General features: G+C 51.6%; 1 protein-coding gene across 10 annotated transcripts in view; it reads left to right on the forward strand.

Annotated features, from left to right (window-relative positions):
• KSR1 (kinase suppressor of ras 1) overlaps window positions 1-18,168 on the forward strand; it is a 169,862-nt gene that overhangs the window by 113,950 nt on the left and 37,744 nt on the right. For 6 of the 10 annotated variants that reach the window (XM_063656310.1, XM_063656308.1, XM_063656309.1 and 3 more), the window contains 3 exons: window positions 6,925-7,072; window positions 12,075-12,534; window positions 17,893-17,953. In XM_063656310.1, the coding sequence (XP_063512380.1) occupies window positions 6,925-7,072; window positions 12,075-12,534; window positions 17,893-17,953 (669 nt within the window). Of the gene's footprint in view, window positions 1-6,924; window positions 7,073-12,074; window positions 12,535-12,715; window positions 12,721-15,166; window positions 17,954-18,168 lie in introns of those variants that run through there. The other 4 variants (XM_054459835.2, XM_054459836.2, XM_054459837.2 and 1 more) reach the window with 2 other exon arrangements.

An 18,168-nucleotide genomic window follows, 5' to 3' on the forward strand; every position in this document is an offset into this window, starting at 1 on the left:
GCATATGTGAGAAAAAGCCAATCCTGAAGGTCCCAGTTCAAGCCCAGCTCCCCACTGTGAGCCCCTATTTGCTTTGTGGAGAGGGAGGCAGGGACCTGGGCACAGGAGAGGACGTCTCCTGGGATAGCTGTGAGCTTGGGCTGGGCTCGAGTTCAATGGAAGGAATATGGCCTCCTGAGCACAGCCGTGCTGTGGCCACATCTGCCTTCTGGTCTGGACATCCCCAGACCTGTTCTGTCCTGGGCTGCTTTAGCCAAACTTTCGGCCCCAACGCCTGCCTGCCCTCATGGTCCGCACCTCCAGAAATTCTGATTTGACTGGTCTGAAGTGGGGCCCAAGCATTGCGATTCATTTTTAAACTCCCTGGAAAATTCCAGGGCACAACCCGGATTGAAAGCCATTGATTTGTTCTAGGCAGAGCCACTCATTTTATAGATGGGAAATCCGAAGCCCAAAGAGGGGTGGGGACTTGTCTGAGGTCAGGGGCATTGCGGGGACCCAGTCTGGCTCTTTGCTTCACTGTGCTGGCCTCCAGGGAATGGTGTTGAGAGGGGAGTAGTTTGCCCTCAAGGAACCAACTGACTCTTCTGGGAGGGGGCTTTGTTCGCCTTGCTTCCCAGGGGTGGGGTAGTGAGGAGGCTGGGCCCAGAACTGGCCACAAGCAAAGCCAGCATCCCCAGGCTTTCTGCTGATTTCTGTGGAAGCCCCTGGAGGCTGCCTGACCTGGGCTCTTGCCTCAGCCCTTCCTGTGCCTCCCAGAATATCTGACTGTTACTGTCCATGTCTCACTCCTCCCTCTCCGTGAGCCCCAACAGTGGGTGCAGGTAGGAGGAACATCTGTCAGGTGCTCCCTTGCCAATTTGAGATGTGTGGCTCCCAGCCGGGGCTGCCATAGAAACCTTCTCCACTTGCTCCTCTCTCTGTCTCTCCTTCCAGCCCCACTGGGCTCTGGCCTCAGAGGGATGTGCAGGGTCCTATGTCACCACCCACAGGGCTCTAGGAGCCCACGTTTGGCCTCTCTGGTCTGACCAGTTCCTGGGGAAAGGTCTGGGGTTAAGGATCCCTTTCATCCCAGCCAGGGAGGCTGGGGGATGCACCTGCCCATACACACCAGTGATCCAGGTTCCACAGATGTACCTATGTTCCAGCAGCACTGCCTGAGGCATGTTCTAGGGATGCAAAGCTGAACAGAAACACAGAGCCTGGGTTTGCTGCTTGATCTTCCTTCAACCCAGCTTTCACCCGTGTTCTTGCGTGAAGTGCAATATGTTTGTATACATGGCCGGTACAGCAACAGTGCCGCCCCTGGCATTTTCCTGGTCCACCTGACTGGCCACAGGGAGTGTGGCGCCTCTCAGTGTCAGCAGGCCCGGGTTTCTAAGTATAGACCCCAGGCAGGCCCGTGGCTGCTAGTAAATCCCTGGATACCATTTGATACCTAACTGGCCCTGAGCTGCCGGCTTACCCAGCATGGCCTGTGACGCCAGCCTCTGCCAGCTGCTGGGGGAGGGGGTAGCACGTTGCCCAAACTCATCCTCACCCTCCACTGGAGAGAATGGAGACCAGCAGTCTCCTGCTAATGACATGACTGGATTGTCACAGACTGGGAGTGACCTCAGCACTCAACTGGCCCTGCTCTCCAATTATTATCAGAAAGAATAACTTAATCCCACCTACTGGAAAACATATCTCCTGGTTTGAGGGAGACAGGCAGAGGCAGGGAGCCAATGATCTCTGACGCTGTCACTCTGCTCCTCGTTCCTGCATCCCCACCTGTGTGCACCCATGCTAACCCTGAGACTTGTCAGAGCTGGGACTGGACATCTCTCAAGATGGTTTGGGCATCTCCTATGATGGTCTGGGCATCCATGTCTTCCATTCTTGGTTTGTTAGACAGAAGCTGGGGTGGGCAGTAATTCTCCTGGAAGCAGTATGTACTCCCAGCCGGGTTCTCCAGAACTTTGGGATATGGGCAGAGAGAGGGGCCTTTTGCCCTTGGCTTTGAGACAACTTAACATCTTCTGGGCACCTCCTGGCAGATGGGATGCCCTTCTGGGGCACTGGAGCCTCTCAGGCCTGAGAAGGTTTCAGAGTGGCTTCACCTGCGAGTTCACCTTCAGCAGGTGGCAAAACTGATTCCCTTATTTGTTTTTGGTTTAGAGATGATCCAGGAAAGTTGTGAGTTACTCTGCTTTGAAACATCTTCCTAAATCAGACTTGGCTGTGCCTGTCACTGTGGCTGGGCGAGTCACATCCATATGTGAGGTTTCGGGGGTGCTGAGTTGCTTTGAGGCACTGTTGAGTCATGATACTGGGAGATGTCAGGGCCCCTCGCGGGGGCCTTCACATCCACGAGACCTTCCTGGTAGCTTTCCTTTCTTGATTAAGTTAACATTGGGTCTCAGAGTCAGTTGTAGAGTTGGGAGGTGGGGCACTTTGTTTCCAGGGTGGGCCACTCACTGAGAAAGCCTGGTCCCCTGGAGTACTTGCTGCTGGGCCTGCATCCTTCCCCGTTTGCCTACAGAAATAAAGTTTTAGACGTCACTCACTGATCAGATTAACCTTGGAAGGCATCAGATTCTTCCCGTGGGGTCTCCGCGCTTAGGCCTGGAAGCCCCATGTTCTTCATGGACATAATTTGTTTTGTTTGCACAGATTTGAATTAGTTATCACCATGTAAAAGCCAGCCATTTAAAAATAAAAATTCAGATTTCTTTAAAACCAGAAGGTCTGGTGCCCCTCCATTGCCTGCCACTTTCCCCAACACCAAGGGAGGAAAGCGGGGGGTTTCTGTTTAGCATTGCCATTGCTGCCGTTGGGTTTCTTGTTCAGTAAAAAGGCAGAGAAGTGTGTTAAATCAAGTTCAGCCTAGAGCTGCCTCCTTAGATATTTTAAGTTCAGCCTAAAGGTTTTTCTGTATATCATGAACTATAACAAGTGGAGGTATAAAAACACTGTAGACTACACTTGTGCCAATCAAATGTAGCCAACTGTTCGAATCTTGTTCAAATAAGGCAAAGGAGCTGTAACCAATCCAGCTGTTTCTGTACCTCACTTCTATTTTCTGAAAGTAGGTAGAAATTAATTTACTTTGAAAAAATAATTTCCCCTGAAAGGTAGCTGCTGTATCCCAAGGCTTTGCCAGGTTAACAAGTGACAGCATGGAATATTTGGAGGAGGTTTGGAATCGTGCGCACATGGGTTTCAATTCTGCCCAGCCACTTGTTAAGCTGTGAAGTCTCTGAGCCTCAGTAAGATGGACTTAACTCCATCTACTTGCGGAGTTGATTAAAGATAAAATAATGTATACAAAGCCCTAGGCATATTGTTCTGGCAAATAGTTTGTAATAATAAATGTAGTTACTTTGAGAACTTGAAACTTGGTATGGGTGAGGAGGAGATGAATAAAAAGAAAGAAAAAGAATCCCTATTTGCATTATAGTTAGGTTGAAGATTGGGTTTCCTCGGCCTGGCTCCCTCCCCAGCCCCATTAAACATCTCTATCATCTTCTGGGGAAACTGCTGAGTCATCACAGCCTTGGAGTATGTGGTGGAGAGACAAACGGAGGACACCCTTCCAGAGAAGTAGAGGATTGCTTTGTTCAGATAAGGTGAAGGTCGCTTTTGTGCTTGCCCTGACGGTATCGCCAAGGTGCTCTTAACAGTCAAATGAGGGCAAAGATATCCAAACCTCATTTCAATGGAAGACAGGCTAAGGGAAAGAAAGCAAGACATGTTGATTGAATAGAAGCTTCTGCATGGCACCATTTGTCTAATCTGCCTCCCTGCTGGTGCCGTTCTCATCAGTGGTTTCCTGTGACACTTTAGTTTTATCTTCTGGAAGGCAACCAGGGTTTTGGCCAGTGATGAGCTTCTTGGTACGGTTATGTGTCTGGCTTTATTTTGGTGTGAATCCTTCTAAGTGGTGATGTGATTCTTGCCTACAGCCCTGAAGATTGAAGAATATACTGAAAAGCTACAAAAGCATCTGCCATCAGCGGGTACAGTAAAAAACAAACCAAAACAAAAAGGCAGGCATCTAGCTCCAGCCCTGCTATGGGAGAAAGGGGTATGGATTGGGCCTCATACCTTCAGGACTCAGCCAGTATCTTCATCAGGGTTAGTTTTGACGCTTGAGGCAAGGAATTACAGCATGTAAATGGAATGACAGTGAAATTAGTCCTTAAAAGTAAAATTAGACACAACTTGCTAAAAATCATTGTAAATTGGCTTAGATTCTCAAGAACTGTGGCTTTATAGCAGTCATTTGATGTGGAATGTCTGGCCTTCTCTGTTATAGAAAATCTGGAAAATATAGAAAGGGTTAAAGACAAAAAAAAGTCTGATCTGGTCCCATAGCTCTTTGAACTCTCTCTGCTCTAGTGCGCATCTTATTGCATTGTGGTTACCTGTTTAAATGTCTGTCACTCCTCCCACTGGGCTGTGGGCCACTTGAGACCAGAGGCATGTCCCATTGGTTTTTTATATTTGTCCCAGGCTTGGTATTGTTGCTGGATATAGGGGTCCCATTCCGGATCCCAAAAGAGGGTTCTTGAGTCTTGCACAAAAAAGAATCCTGGGTGAGTCCACAGAATAAAATGAAGGCAAGTTTATTAGAGAAGTGGAGAAACAAAAGAATGGCAACGTAGGCAGAGCAGCCCTGAGGGCTGCTAGTTGGCTATTTTCATGGTTATTTCTTGACCATATGCTAAACTGGGGTAGATTATTTGTGAATTTTCTGGGAAAGGGGCAGGCAATTCCTGGAACTGAGGGCCCCTCCCCCTTTTTAGACCAATAGGGTAACTTCTGGGCATTGCCATGGCATTTGTAAACTGTCATGGTGCCGGTGGGAGTGTCTTTTAGCATGCTAATGCATTATAATTAGCATATAATGAGCAATGAGGAAGACCAGAGGTCACTTTGGACACCATCTTGGTTTTGGTGGGTTTTGGCTGGCTTCTTTAGCTCATCCTGTTTTATCATGGGGTCTTTGTGACCTGTATCTCGTGACCTCCTGTCCCACCCTGTGATTAAGAATGCCTGACTTCCTGCGGATGCATCACAGCAGGTCTCACCCTCATTTTACCCAGCCCCTATTCAAGATGGAATGGCTCTGGTTCCAGTGCCTCTGACAGTGTCATGTGGCTCAAAGTAGTCAGAGCTGGAGAGGTTTCCTCCCTCCCTGATGAGAGGAAAGGGCACAAGTTTTGAAGTCCACCGAGCCTTGATTCAAACATTCATTCTTTGTATTTTCCGTTGCTTCATAACAAATTTAGCAGCTTAACACACCACCCGCTCTCCAGGCAGGCTCTGCTTACATCCCTACTTGGGATCTTACAAGGCTGAGGTCAAGGTGTAGGCCAGGCCTTCCTCTTACCTGGAAGTTCTGGGGAAGAATCCACTTCACCTTCATTCAGGTTATAGGCAGAATCCATTTCCTTGTGGCTGGAGGTCTGAGGTCCTCATTCCCTCAATGGCTGTCAGCCAGGGGCTACTTTTTTTCCCAGAGGCCACCCCCATTCCCCTCCTCCTTCAAAGTCTGCTGAGTCCTTTTCATGCTTCGGGTCTCTGACTTCTCTGTTACCAGCTCAAGAGAACCCTTTGCTTTTAAAGGGCTCTTGTGATTGGATGAAGCCTACTTGGATAATTTCCCTTTTGCTGTATATAGTAATGCCCCCTTTTCTGTAGGGGATATGTTCCAGGACCCTCAGTGGATGCCTGAAACCATGGATAGTACTGAATATGTATATATATATGATATATACTGTGTTTTTTCCTATACATGCATACCTCTGATAAAGTTAGTAAGTTGGGCACAGTAAGAGGTTAATAATCAACAATAACAAAATAGAGCAATTATAACAATACACTATAATGAAAGTTACAGGAATGTGGTCTTTCTTCTCTCTCTCAAAATATCTTACTGTACTGTTCTCACCCCTCATCTTGTGATGCTGTGAGATGATAAAGTGCCTACGTGGGGAGAGGTGGCAGTTGATCTGATAACCAAGATAGCTACTAAGTGACAAACAGGCCGGGAGTGGAGACAGTGTGGAGACGCTGGACAAAGGGACAATTCACGTCTCCGGTGGGATGGAGCTGGATGGTGCAAGATTTCATCACATTACTCAGAATGGTGCATAGTTTAAAACTATAAATTGTTTATTTCTGGAATGTTTTATTTCTGGAATGCATTTTCCATCTAATGGTTTTAGGCTATGATTGGCTGCTGGTAACTGAAACTGCAGATAAGAGGGAGACTGCTGTAAAGTAACAAGATCAGGAGCAACACCAGGGGACGAAGGTCACAGGACTATCTTAAAATTCTGCCTGCCACTTTCTTCATCGTATGGCCTAGTGACCTCGTGCAGGTGACATAATCTCTCTGAGCCTCTTTCTTCAGCTGTCAGGTGGGCCCAGTGAAAAGTTTTGACAGAAATCAGGTGAGGCAGTAAATGCCTCTGCAGTGTTTGGTGAGGTTTTTTTTTTTTTTTAATCCTTCATTTCTTGAGCCAGTTTGATTTGAAATCTCTCTTATCTGATTCAGATACAACAAAATTGTGAAGGGCCATCTTTGTCTGAAGTACTCGTCATTCTAAAAAGTTGTTATGACTCGCTGTTTTTTTTCTGTGCAGAGGAGTAAGAAGAAACAAGCTGGGCAACATGCCCTCATCCAAACCTTTCTGGTCTTTACTTCCTCCCCTCACCCCCCACCGAGTCTGCTTCAGCTGCTGTCTCTGGGAGCCTGGAGGGTGGGGGCCAGGGAGCTCTGCCTGTGTCCCCAAGCACGTGGTGGCTCTGGTCAGAGGCCGGCCCAGCCAGCAGCTGGCCCCTGCCACTCAGCAGGAGGCCAGCCTGAGGCTGAGGGGCTCCCGGCCCAGCCGACTGCTCACGGCCTCTCTGCCTGTCCCTCTGTCCCTTCAGGAGATCCCCTGCGACCTCACGCTGGATGCCCTGCTGGAGATGAACGAGGCCAAGGTGAAGGAGACGCTGCGGCGCTGCGGGGCCAGCGGGGATGAGTGTGGCCGTCTGCAGTATGCCCTCACCTGCCTGCGAAAGGTGACAGGCCTGGGTACGTAGGGCCTGCTACCCTCTCCCTTGCTTGGCCTGGTGCCCTGGGGGCTGTGGCCTTCACCATGGTGGGTGATGGAGCGGGGGCAAGCATGGCCCAGGGTTTCTGGGGCAGCCTGGAAAGGCCAGGGTTGGATGTTCACAGCCTCCTGAGAAGCTGTCACGGGGTCCTCAGGGCTCTGGAGAATGGTGGGTCTGGCCAGGCCGAATCTGAGGGGGCTTCAGCCGTGGTTAGAAATCCCAGGCCTGTCTGCTGGGCTGGGCTGGCCTGGCATGGTTTCCTCTCTGTGGAGGGTTCTGTGTACCCTCTGCCAGCTTCCCACATTCCAGCCCCCAGCCCTGTCCCCGCCTTCTCCTGTCCCCGTTGCTGACTGGGTTCTGTGCTCAGAAGGCACACGCTGATGTGGGCCTGAGCCAAGGGTGATTAGGGAAACTCTATGGCTCTTTAGCTGGGAGTGTGTACGTGGCTGTCCCAGGCAAAGTGTGTAATCCTGGCCTTGCCACGAGGTCCTTGGGAATTATTCACAGGCTTTCTAAATCTTGCCTTGGTAACAGCTTCAAATGCCTGACTTAATGGTCCCACTACCACATAGATAAGGCATTAAAATAAGCCTCATGAATGGAATCAGGCCTGGTTTTTAATTATCTGAGGCCCCTGTCTTATCTCTGTCTGCCTGAGGCTTAAGGAAGGCACTGAGGTTTATATTCTGCCTGGTTTTTTTCATCCCAGAGAGGATCGGGCTTAATTTCCTCTCTGCCCTCATTGTATCAAGTCCTCTGAACACGGCCCAGTGTAGAAAGTTGCACTCAATTCAGAAAATCTTGACCTGCCAGGTCTCCCGGCAGATGCTGGAAATAAACACAACAGAGGTGTGGCTGGTGTTCTTGTTCTCACATATTACAGGAGGAGACTGAGCTCAGAGAGGGAAGGGGGTTGGGTAAGGGCACACAGCAGTTGGTGGCTGAGCCAGAATTTGAACCTTGGGCCGTGATGGCGATTGGTTTGTCCCCATGCTTGCCACCCAAGCTGAGATCTTTGGGGTAATTTGTCAGCCCATCTTTCCTTCCTCCTTATGCCTGGATTTTAAAGAATTGTGGAAGAGTCAGCTTTTAAGTGGTAGTGACCCAGTTGTGTCATGCAGGCTGCTGTCCACCTGTCCTAGATGCCAAAACAGGGAGATCACTAATTTATGCACCTACTGTGTGCCAGGCGTGTGACACACATATTGTGGCCACACCGTTGTAAGAGGTAGTGTTGAGCTCACTTTGTAGCTGAGGCCTCTCTGACCACTGGAGGCGTTGGATGAGTCATCTGGGGCCCCACACCTGGCATGGAGCAGAGCTGGGCTTTGAACTCAGGTTTCTTGTTCAGAGGGTGCTTTTTCCAGCAGGCCTTAGAGGAGGTCCCTGAAGAAGAAGCATTTTCTGGGTTTCTTCTCTCTCATTTAGTCTCAGCTTGTGGTGCCTCTGCATCCCCAGCAGAGTCCTAACCCCATCACAGTCCAGGATACAGGCCTTTCGTCTGCCCAGTGCTGGCTGCACTTCACAGGCACCTGCTGGGATCCGCTGGGTACCAGTGATCCCATCAGATCATGCATCACAGCATCTTCATTGCATCCCCAGGGGGCTTGGTGAGAGCAGTCTAGTCACAGTACGGGTGGGCTGTGGAATCAGACCGCCTGGGCCCTGCCTGGGCCCAGCACTCTGCTCGGCCACTTAGAACCTGTGGGACCTTGGTGAGTTACTTCACCTCACTGTGCCTCAGTTTCCTCATCTGTAAAATGGCAGTGATAACGACACCTCTCTCAGGGTTGTTGTGAAGAGGAAATGAGTTAACGTAAAGTCCTTAGATCAGAGCCTGGCATGTATTAGATGTTCTTTTCAGTGTGAGGCCTATGAGGTGATAGAAAGCGTGGAAGTCATTTCCTTTGCAATCTCTGGTCTAAAGAAAGGTGACTGAACAGCTGGGCATGGTGGCCCAGGCCTGTAATCCCAGCATTTGGGAGGCTGAGGCAGGCTGATTGCTTGAGTTCGGGAGTTCAAGACCACCCTGGGCAACATGGCAAAACCCTGTCTCTACAAAAAATACAAAAGTTAGCCAAGAGTGATTGTGCGTGCCAGTAATCCCAGCTACTCAGGAAGCTGAGGTGGGAGCATGGCTTGAGCCTGGGAGGTAGGGGTTGCAGTGAGCCAAGATCGTACCACTGCACTCCAGCCTTGGTAACAGAGTCAGACCCTGTCTCACCAAAAAAAAAAAAAAAAAAAAAAAAAAAAAAAAAAAAAAAAAAAAAAAAAAAGTGAGTGAAGGATGGTTGTCTGTGCTGGTGAATAGGAGATGAACATTCCTGCTGATCCTCCCAGTCCTTCATCCGAGGCAGATATCACTAACCCACAGATGTTTCTGTGTGACTCTAGTGTCATTCTCAAGCAGTCACTGCCAATCAGCTGGTGTCAGTGCACACATCAAGACCCACTGGCCATCCTCAAGTGGGCCCAGAGCAGTGGTGATTAAATAGGCAACTTGCAACTTTGGGGCTTGTTTCCTTTGGTGGCAGGCTTGCTCCCTTTGGTGGCAGGCTTGCTCATAGATTCATGAAATTCATTCTTTCATCTGCTCAACAAGAAACCCGTTTGGTGCCTCCAGTAGGCCAGTCTATGAGCTACAGTGTCAGTCATGGCTGCAGCTTGTAAGGAGCAAGCGGTCTGGGACACAGGGACTGAGCAGCTCCTGTCCAGTCGATTCCTGAATAGAAAGTCACTGCAGTCAGGTGGGAGGAAGGGTGTTTGAAGAGGGGATGGGATGTGCAAAGAAACTTATGAATTGGGAAGGCTAATTCATCCCCCTATTCTTGATAAGTGGCTTGACCACCTCTGATGGAGCTTGTTACCTCCCATAGCTGTTCCTCTATAGGTTATTCAGAATCAGTAGCATCGTCAGGGGCACGGTGGGGAGCATGGTGCTGAGATAGAAGTTTTTAATTCCCATCCCACCACTTTCTTAGCTATCTGGCCTTGGGCAGTGTCTGTGGCCTCCCTGAGTCTCAGTGACCTCCACTGTACACTGGGGAGAAGAACAGGCATTGCGGGAGGGAGGAGGGAGGCAGGGCTTGTGCAACACAGGTGCGTCAGTCCCTTCTCACAGACTGTAAAGAAATACCTGAAACTGGGTTGGTTGTTTATTTATTTATGAGATGGCCTGGAGTGCAGTGGCGCGATCTTGGCTCACTGCAACCTCTGCCTCCCAGGTTCAAGCGATTCTTGTGTCTCAGCCTCCCAAGTAGCTGGGACTACCAGTATGCACCACCACACCTGGTTAATTTTTGTATTTTTAGTAGAGACAGGGTTTTGCCATGTTGGCCAGGTTGGTCTCGAACTCCTGACCTGGTGATCTGCAGGACTGGATAATTTATTTAAAAAAGAGGTTTACTTGGCTCATGGTTCTGCAGGCTCTCTAGGAAGCATAGCAGCTTCTGGTTCTGGAGAGGCATCGGGAAGCTTCCAGGCATAGCGGAAGGCAAGGGGGAGTGAGGCGTCCCACAGTGTAGGAGCAGGAGCAAGAGCAAGAGCGAGAGGGGGCAGGGAGGTGCCACACACTTTTAAACTCACTCTCACAAGAGAACAGCAAGAGGATGGTGCCAAAACAGTCATGAGAAACCACGCCCATGATCCAGTCACCTCCCACCAGCCCCCACCTCCAACATTGGGATTACAATTCAATATGAGATTTAAAGTTCTTAGCAAGACATTCAAGGCCCTTCCTGATCTGGCCCCACTGGGCTGACCCCTCCAACTTCATCCCTTGCCTCTCCCCAGCTTGTCTTTACCTCTGACAGCACACAGAACTCTTTGTAGTGACCAGAAGGTGCCATATGCCCTTACCTTCCCATTATGCTGTTCCCTCTGCCTGGTGCTCCTTTTCCACCTTCTTCCATAGCTAGCTCAGCCCAGGTGCCACCTCCTCTGGGAAACCTTCCCTGGCACACTCCCTCTCTCCACCCCCACAGCTGATTTAGGGTCTGCTCCTCTGCAGAGCCCCCTGTACTGGCACAGAGCATACATAGTGTGTTATGTGCCTGTCACGCCCATTCGACTCTACAAGCACAAGGATGGGTCTTTTTAGGCCTTTCCACCCAGCATCCAGCATGTGCTTGAATGGCTGGAGCTCAAGCACTACAGAGCCACACAAGCCTCGGGGGCCTCAGGCACAGGGTCATGGTAGGGGCAGCCCACAGTCACTCGAAGGCTGGTGTAGAAGGAAGTGGCTGTTGATCCCTTTCTTCCTGGATCTTTTTTCACAAGCCCCGGGGCACTTTGCTGTTGGATGTTCAGAACAGCCCCTTGTCCCAATGTTTGAATTTTCTTAAAGTGGAGTTTTTCCTTCCTTCACACACCCAGCTTCCCTTTCCTGACTCTTAAAGATTGGTCACCCCTTAGGTTTCTGAAGTCACCCACTTTTGGGGTGGGTTTCCTGGATTGCTCCCCCAAGACCTGCCCATAAGAGCCCTGCACGAGCCAGTTCCTCTCTGGGCCGTGCTTCCTCCTCTGTAAAACAGAGATACAGTTTGAGTATCGCCTATTTGAAATGCTTAGGACAAGAAGCATTTTAGAGTCTGGGTTTTTTAAGATTTTGGAGCATTTGCAGTATGCCTACCTGTTCAGCATTCCCCATCCCCAAATCCAGAGTGCTCCCCTGAGCATTTCCTGTGAGTGTCATGTCAGTGCTCAGAAATTCCCAAGTTTTGGAGCATTTTGGATTTCGGATTTTCAGATTAGGGATGCTCAACTTGTGGTAGTATCTGCACCGAGGGCCTCATGGTTGGCTAGATAATGTGTGTGCATGAGTGAGCGGCCTTTATAAACCAGGTAAAGGTTGGTAGTTGAAGCCTTCCCTTAAGAAACGGTGCAGCCTCACACCAGGTGTTGAACATCTCTGGCCCCTAGCCATCTCCCCTGTGAATGCCTTCCAGCCCTGACCATCTGTGACTCCACGTCTTGGTCCACAGGAGGGGAACACAAGGAGGACTCCAGTTGGAGTTCGTTGGATGCGCGGCGGGAAAGTGGCTCAGGGCCTTCCACAGATACCCTCTCACCAGCCAGCCTGCCCTGGCCCCCAGGGAGCTCCCAGCTGGGCAGAGCAGGCAACAGCGCCCAGGGCCCACGCTCCATCTCCGTGTCAGCTCTGCCCGCCTCAGACTCCCCCACCCCCAGCTTCAGTGAGGGCCTCTCGGACACCTGTATTCCCCTGCACGCCAGCGGCCGGCTGACCCCCCGTGCCCTGCACAGCTTCATCACCCCGCCTACCACACCCCAGCTGCGACGGCACACCAAGCTGAAGCCACCACGGACGCCCCCCCCACCCAGCCGCAAGGTCTTCCAGCTGCTGCCCAGCTTCCCCACGCTCACCCGGAGCAAGTCCCACGAGTCTCAGCTGGGGAACCGCATTGACGACGTCTCCTCGATGAGGTGAGTGCTCTTTCTGGGCAGCTACCAAAAGTGCCCTCTGTGGTTTTCTAATTATAAAGACATATGGAAGGACCAATAAAATCAACCCCTAGAGAAGCGTGTAAAGTCAAAAGTAAAAGGTGCCCCCATCTTTCAGTCCATTCCTCAGACTACTTTAGTGGTGTGGGCTGAATCCTTCTAGATTTGGTTCTGTATGTACGCGTACGTGCACATGACGTGATGCCATGTATGGGTCAGGGTAGGCCAGGTTACACAGAAATAACAGATATCCCCAAATCGCCAGGTCTTAAAGGAACAAAGATGTGTTTCTTGCTCATGCCACCTTGTCCATCTCGTCCATCATGGGTCAGCCTCCTTCCGGGCCCAGACTGTCTGAACATTGCTGGCCACAGTGGCAGAGGGAGAAGTGAGTTCCAGGTGTCATGCTCTGGCAGTTGAGTACTCCTTCTTGGAAGTTCCACTCACCATTCCTGGCCCAAGCTGAACAGGAGAATGAAACAGTGCTCTTCGCCCACATGCCCAGGAGGGGAGAACTGGAATATTTGGCGGAAACCACTAGTGACTGTCAGATACCACCATACCATCTACTCTGTCCCATGACTTGTTTTTTCAACTTCCCTTGGTATCTCTGAGAACATCATGTCAGTACATCTTGGAATATTTTACTCTTTTGTTTAGTTTTTGACTTAAAAATTTTTCTATCTATATATTTTGAACAAGTGAGACAGTCACACTGTCCAAAGCGCAGTAGCTCTGTGGCTCCTCAGGGTAGGCGGTGAAAACTCTACCCCACCATTTTTATTCAGTCACATGGTTCCCCTTTCAGGAGCCAACCAGGCTAGCAGTTTTGTGTATGCGTATAATTAATTAAACCCCATTTGTTTGACTTGTTCATGTTATTTCATTGTATAGTTTATCTTGTCCCTTCTTGATGGGCATTAGATCATTGTCTTTTTAGTTACAAAGATTGCCCTTGTCAATATACCCTCGGCAGCACAGAAAGAAAGGGAGTGTTTTCCTTGGGTGCCTCTTACCTTCTTGTACCCCTGAGGATTGGGGCACCTGGTTTCTCTCCTCTGCATGGGCACCCCTTTCCTACACTTGATCTTAGCCAAAAGGCCGAGAAGCAATAAGGGCACCCCTTTTCTAGGGGGTTCCTTGGGCCCTGGTGTATCTTGGGCCTTGGAGTCATCTTTGGAACGGGCCTCTCCCAGTGCATGCTGTTTGGGTCCTTTATGGGATGGAGCCTGGACAGCTCCGATGGGTTTGAGTGTGCTGTCCAAGGAGGAGAGATCCAGGTGTCACCGACCCTGCTGCTCCCACTCGGGCTGTCCTGCTGGGGCCTGGGGCCCACCCAGAAGGGGCTGTAGAATGCAGTGATGATGGCCACACGAACATGGGTCAGTCAGAGGAGGCCTCACAGCGGGCTCAACCCAGGCCCTCTGTTTCTATCTTCTCCCAAGAAGAACATTAGGAAAGCTGTGGTCTCATTCCCATGCTGGAAGGTGGCAGGGACACAGCTTCAGGCAGATGACACAACTAGCCTCAAACTCCAGCCAGTGACTGAGCCTCAGACCCTGGGATTCTGAGTCCAGTCCCTGCAGAGCTACCAGAATCAGCATTGACATGATGCTGAGGCCACCTCGCTGTTCTGGTGACACCTGAGTGCTCTGCTTCCTCCAGCTCCATGTGTTCTTGGGGGCAGTGGCAGCCCCCTGGGGAGGCTCAGGGTGTGTCCCTGCCTGACTCTCCTTTCAGGGGCTACCTCTGCTCTGCACAGCTGTTATCTCTGCCCTCCTGTCCAGCCACACCCTTGCCAACTGATAGTTCTTTTTTCTTTTTCTGAGAAGGAGTCTTGCTCTGCTGCCCAGGCTGGAGTGCAGTGGTGCAGTCTCAGCTCACTGCAACCTCTGCCTCCTGGATTCAAGCAATTCTCCTGCCTCAGCCTCCCGAGTAGCTGGGATTACAGGCATGCGCCACCACACCTGGCTAATTTTTGTATTTTTAATAGACACAAGGTTTCATCACCTTGACCAGGCTGGTCTTGAATTCCTGACCTAGGTGATCCACTCGCGTCAGCCTCTCAAAGTGCTGGGATTATAGGCATGAGCCACCAGGCCTGGTCTCTCCAGCTGACTGACCCCTTTTCTTGCCTGGCTCTGGGCCAGGCTCTCCCACTGTGAGCCATGTGACCTACTGAGCCTCATGAGGCTCAGTTTTCTTGACTGTGAAATGGGCTGAACTCTAATTACCATGCTTGGTTGCTGGTGAGGCTTACGTAAGCTAATGTATTAACGTGCACAGCACTGAGTTTCGATGTCCCCTGGGGAGGCCTGGGGAATGCCCTTCTAGTCCTTTCCATTGAGGAAATGTCCCCACAGAGATTGCAGGGGTTCCCAGAGTCAATCAGCCAGTCTGGCCTCAGGCCAGGCCTCAGAGTCCCACGTCCCAGCCCCTTGCCTGCTCCTGCCCAAGGGTAATATTCTAGGAACACGCCGAGCCAGCATGGTGACATAATCCCCCTCTTTGCTTTTTGTCTCCTCCAGGTTTGGTAAGAGAGATTCATTTCCATCCCCTCTACCACCTGGGAGTCGTGTGTGCGTTGCTGTCCCCATCGGGGGTGGACCTCTTTGACCCCCCTCTTAGCCCATTCAACCTCTCCATAGTCCAGAAGCAGAGGTGCTGGTGACCACCTCAGGAAATAGCCCTAAGACAGGTGGCCTTAAAGTGACCGGCTGGCTTCAGCCCAGCTGGTGGCTGCTCTCTGAGAAGCGGAGACCTTGAGCACATCTCAGCCTGCAGGCAGCCCCATGAAGAGCCCTGTCTCCACCTTGCCCTTCCCCGCCAAGACTCTGCAGCAGGGACTCTGGCCTGCTGGGCTGCCACGGTAAAGCAGTGCCCCGGGAAGGCGGTGCCATCTGCCTGATTTCACTGGACTTTAGCCATCTCCAGAACCCCACCTGATGTCCCGGGACCCCACTCTTCAGGAAAGGGACATTCCTGGAGGCAGAAATGTAGCGCAGCTCTGAATGAGGCCCCAAAAGATGGGAGATGCAGAAGCCCCTTTGGGAGGAGAGGATACCTGGGCAACCCTTGACCCCCTTTCCCACCCCCACCTCCAGGTTGGGAGCACGTTCCTGCACGTGGCTATGCTGTGGGGCCTCTCTCATGAGTCAGAGCGGAGGGAGACAGCTGTGCCTCTGGAGTCTGCTTTTAATTGTCTGGAAATGCAGAGATGTCTGGTTTTTGCCTGAGCAAAATAGGAGTTTATTTTTGTACTATCCCGAGCTGGCTAAGGAGAGTCACGTAGCTGTGGGTGGGGTCTTGGGGATGAGGAGAGGTACAGCAGGCAGGGACTATGCTGAAGTGGAGCTGGCTGTAGGAACCCCAGGGAGGCACAGGGGGAGCGTGGAGAGGAGCTACACTTCCCTCCCTTAGTGCCCGGGCATAAACTCCCAGGGCCCTTCACAGAACCTTGGAGGAACATTCAACACCCCCATCTCTAGGACAGCTCCAGCCCTGTCATCCTCCAATTGCTATGGTAACACGGGGACTGGAGCAGTGAGATTGTTAGGCCTTCAGGACCAGTGTCTCCATGCAGATCAGATGGAGGCAGTGCCTGGCACAATATACCACCTGACTGCCCATGCCCACAGAAGATGGTGCAGATCATAGGTGGCTTTTGGGGCTAATTGATTGAAGTTCCACCATCCTAGTCTGTTTCTCCTAGGCTGGCAGCTGGCGCCTTTAGCCCCATGTGTTTTTTAATTATTTTTTTCTTTTGAGACGGAATCTCGCTCTATCACCCAGGCTGAAGCGCAGTAGTGCAATCTCAGCTCACTGCAGCCTCTGCCTCCCGGGTTCAAGCAATTCTCCTGCCTCAGCCTCCCGAGTAGCCAGGATTAAAGGTGCCTGCCGCCACACCTGGCTAATCTTTGTATTTTTAATAGAGACAGGGTTTCACCATGTTAGCCAGGCTGGTCTCAAACTCCTAACCTCAGGTGATCTTCCTGCCTCGGCCTCCCAAAGTGCTGGGATTACAGGTGTGAGCCACTGTGCCCGGTCATCCCTGTGTGTTTTGGTGGCCTTGGCTGTTGATGGGTGGGGTGAGCCCCAGGAGGAAGTTGGGACAAGTCAACCTCATGGCAGATGTGCCAGGGAGAGCTGCAGGTGAGATAGATTGTTCCTATCCCCATCTCCTTGATGTGGGAGGACTCAGTACCTCCAGCACACCCTTCTCATGGAGGTTGGTTATGTGGTACTTGGCCTTAAGTGAACCAGCACTTCATGAGTCCAGCTTTGTGCTAGACCAGCACTTGGGATTGAGGGGGGCAGTGGCCACCCTCGGGGGACCTTCTGACTCAGAGGACATGAGATGGCCACACTCGAGCTCTGTGTTCCTGACCTTTCTGGGTCACAGGTCACCTTGATGGTTGGATGAAAGTCTTAGATCTTCTTTCCAGAGAAAAGCCTACAACATTCTACTGAACCAGTCCAGAGGGTTCCCGGACCCCCGAAGCCCACCCGTGGGCTGGCTCTGGGAGGCAATGGCGCTGAGTATGGGGGCGTGAGTTGAATGTGCGGGCTGCCGGTGGGTGGAGAGAGTGCTTCCAGCAGCTTGTCTACTGCACTAGGGATGCCTGTTCTTACAGGGAATCCCAGGCCGGGAGAGGGAATGTCCTCTGGGAAGGCCAGCAGCAGGGGCATCCCAAAGCATATGGCCCTTATCTCATCAGAGAAGGAGGGTGCCCAAGAAGTCCCCAGAGGCTCAGGCTTGTACCTGGGTGGGGCTGGCCCACGTGAGAATGTGGTAAAACTTCGCCTTGTCCTTCTTCTATCTGCCCATATCTGGCAGTGGCCTCTCTCAAAGGAATATCCTCCAGGGGCTTCTGCCTGGAAAGGCACTGGATGGGCTGACTAGCCTCGGCCCTCTGCTTGAGGTAAACAGCTTCAGCCGTTTACCAAGAAATACCCAGAATTGAGCCCCTGCACACTGGGGGCCTGTGGTGTGTCGGTGAGAGGTTGGGCTGTGTAGAAGCTTCTGCCCTCACTCTGGCTTTGCCTTCTGCCTCTCCAGCCTGCCTTGCTCTTCATCTGGAAACATCACAGGGGCAGCTGACTGAGCCATCCTCAGAGGCCAGGAGCAAGCTGGAGGACCAAGCGAGGCGAGGGGAGCCACGCCATGCCACTGGGCTAGCCTGGCCTGCTCCTGTGTTGATGGACATAGATCAGGGAGATGCTTATATAATAAACCATTGTGCCCTCCTCTAGCCTGTGGTCTCTGAACTAGAAAGTCACGGGCACGAGCTGTTGCCTGCGGAGTTCCTCAGCCTGCCCATCCGGCCTCTTTCCCTGCAGATCTCTCACATGGATCCCCACAGATGGTACGGAGGGATATCGGGCTGTCGGTGACGCACAGGTAGGCACAGCGGACCTGGAGGGGGAGCAGGGCATAGAGCCGGGCTGGAACCCACATGGGGCCAGGAGTTCTGGTCACTGTTTCTCAGTGAGCTCTTTGCCTCTGACGGGCCAGCCCATTTCACCTGTGGGACATGGCCCTGCACTTACCTGGAGCCCTCACCTTGCCAGGGTGGCCACATGGACTTGCAGCTCCCTCATCTGCACCTCCTCGGG

Source organism: Pongo pygmaeus, chromosome 19, assembly GCF_028885625.2.
Source record: "Pongo pygmaeus isolate AG05252 chromosome 19, NHGRI_mPonPyg2-v2.0_pri, whole genome shotgun sequence".
NCBI lineage: Eukaryota > Metazoa > Chordata > Mammalia > Primates > Hominidae > Pongo > Pongo pygmaeus.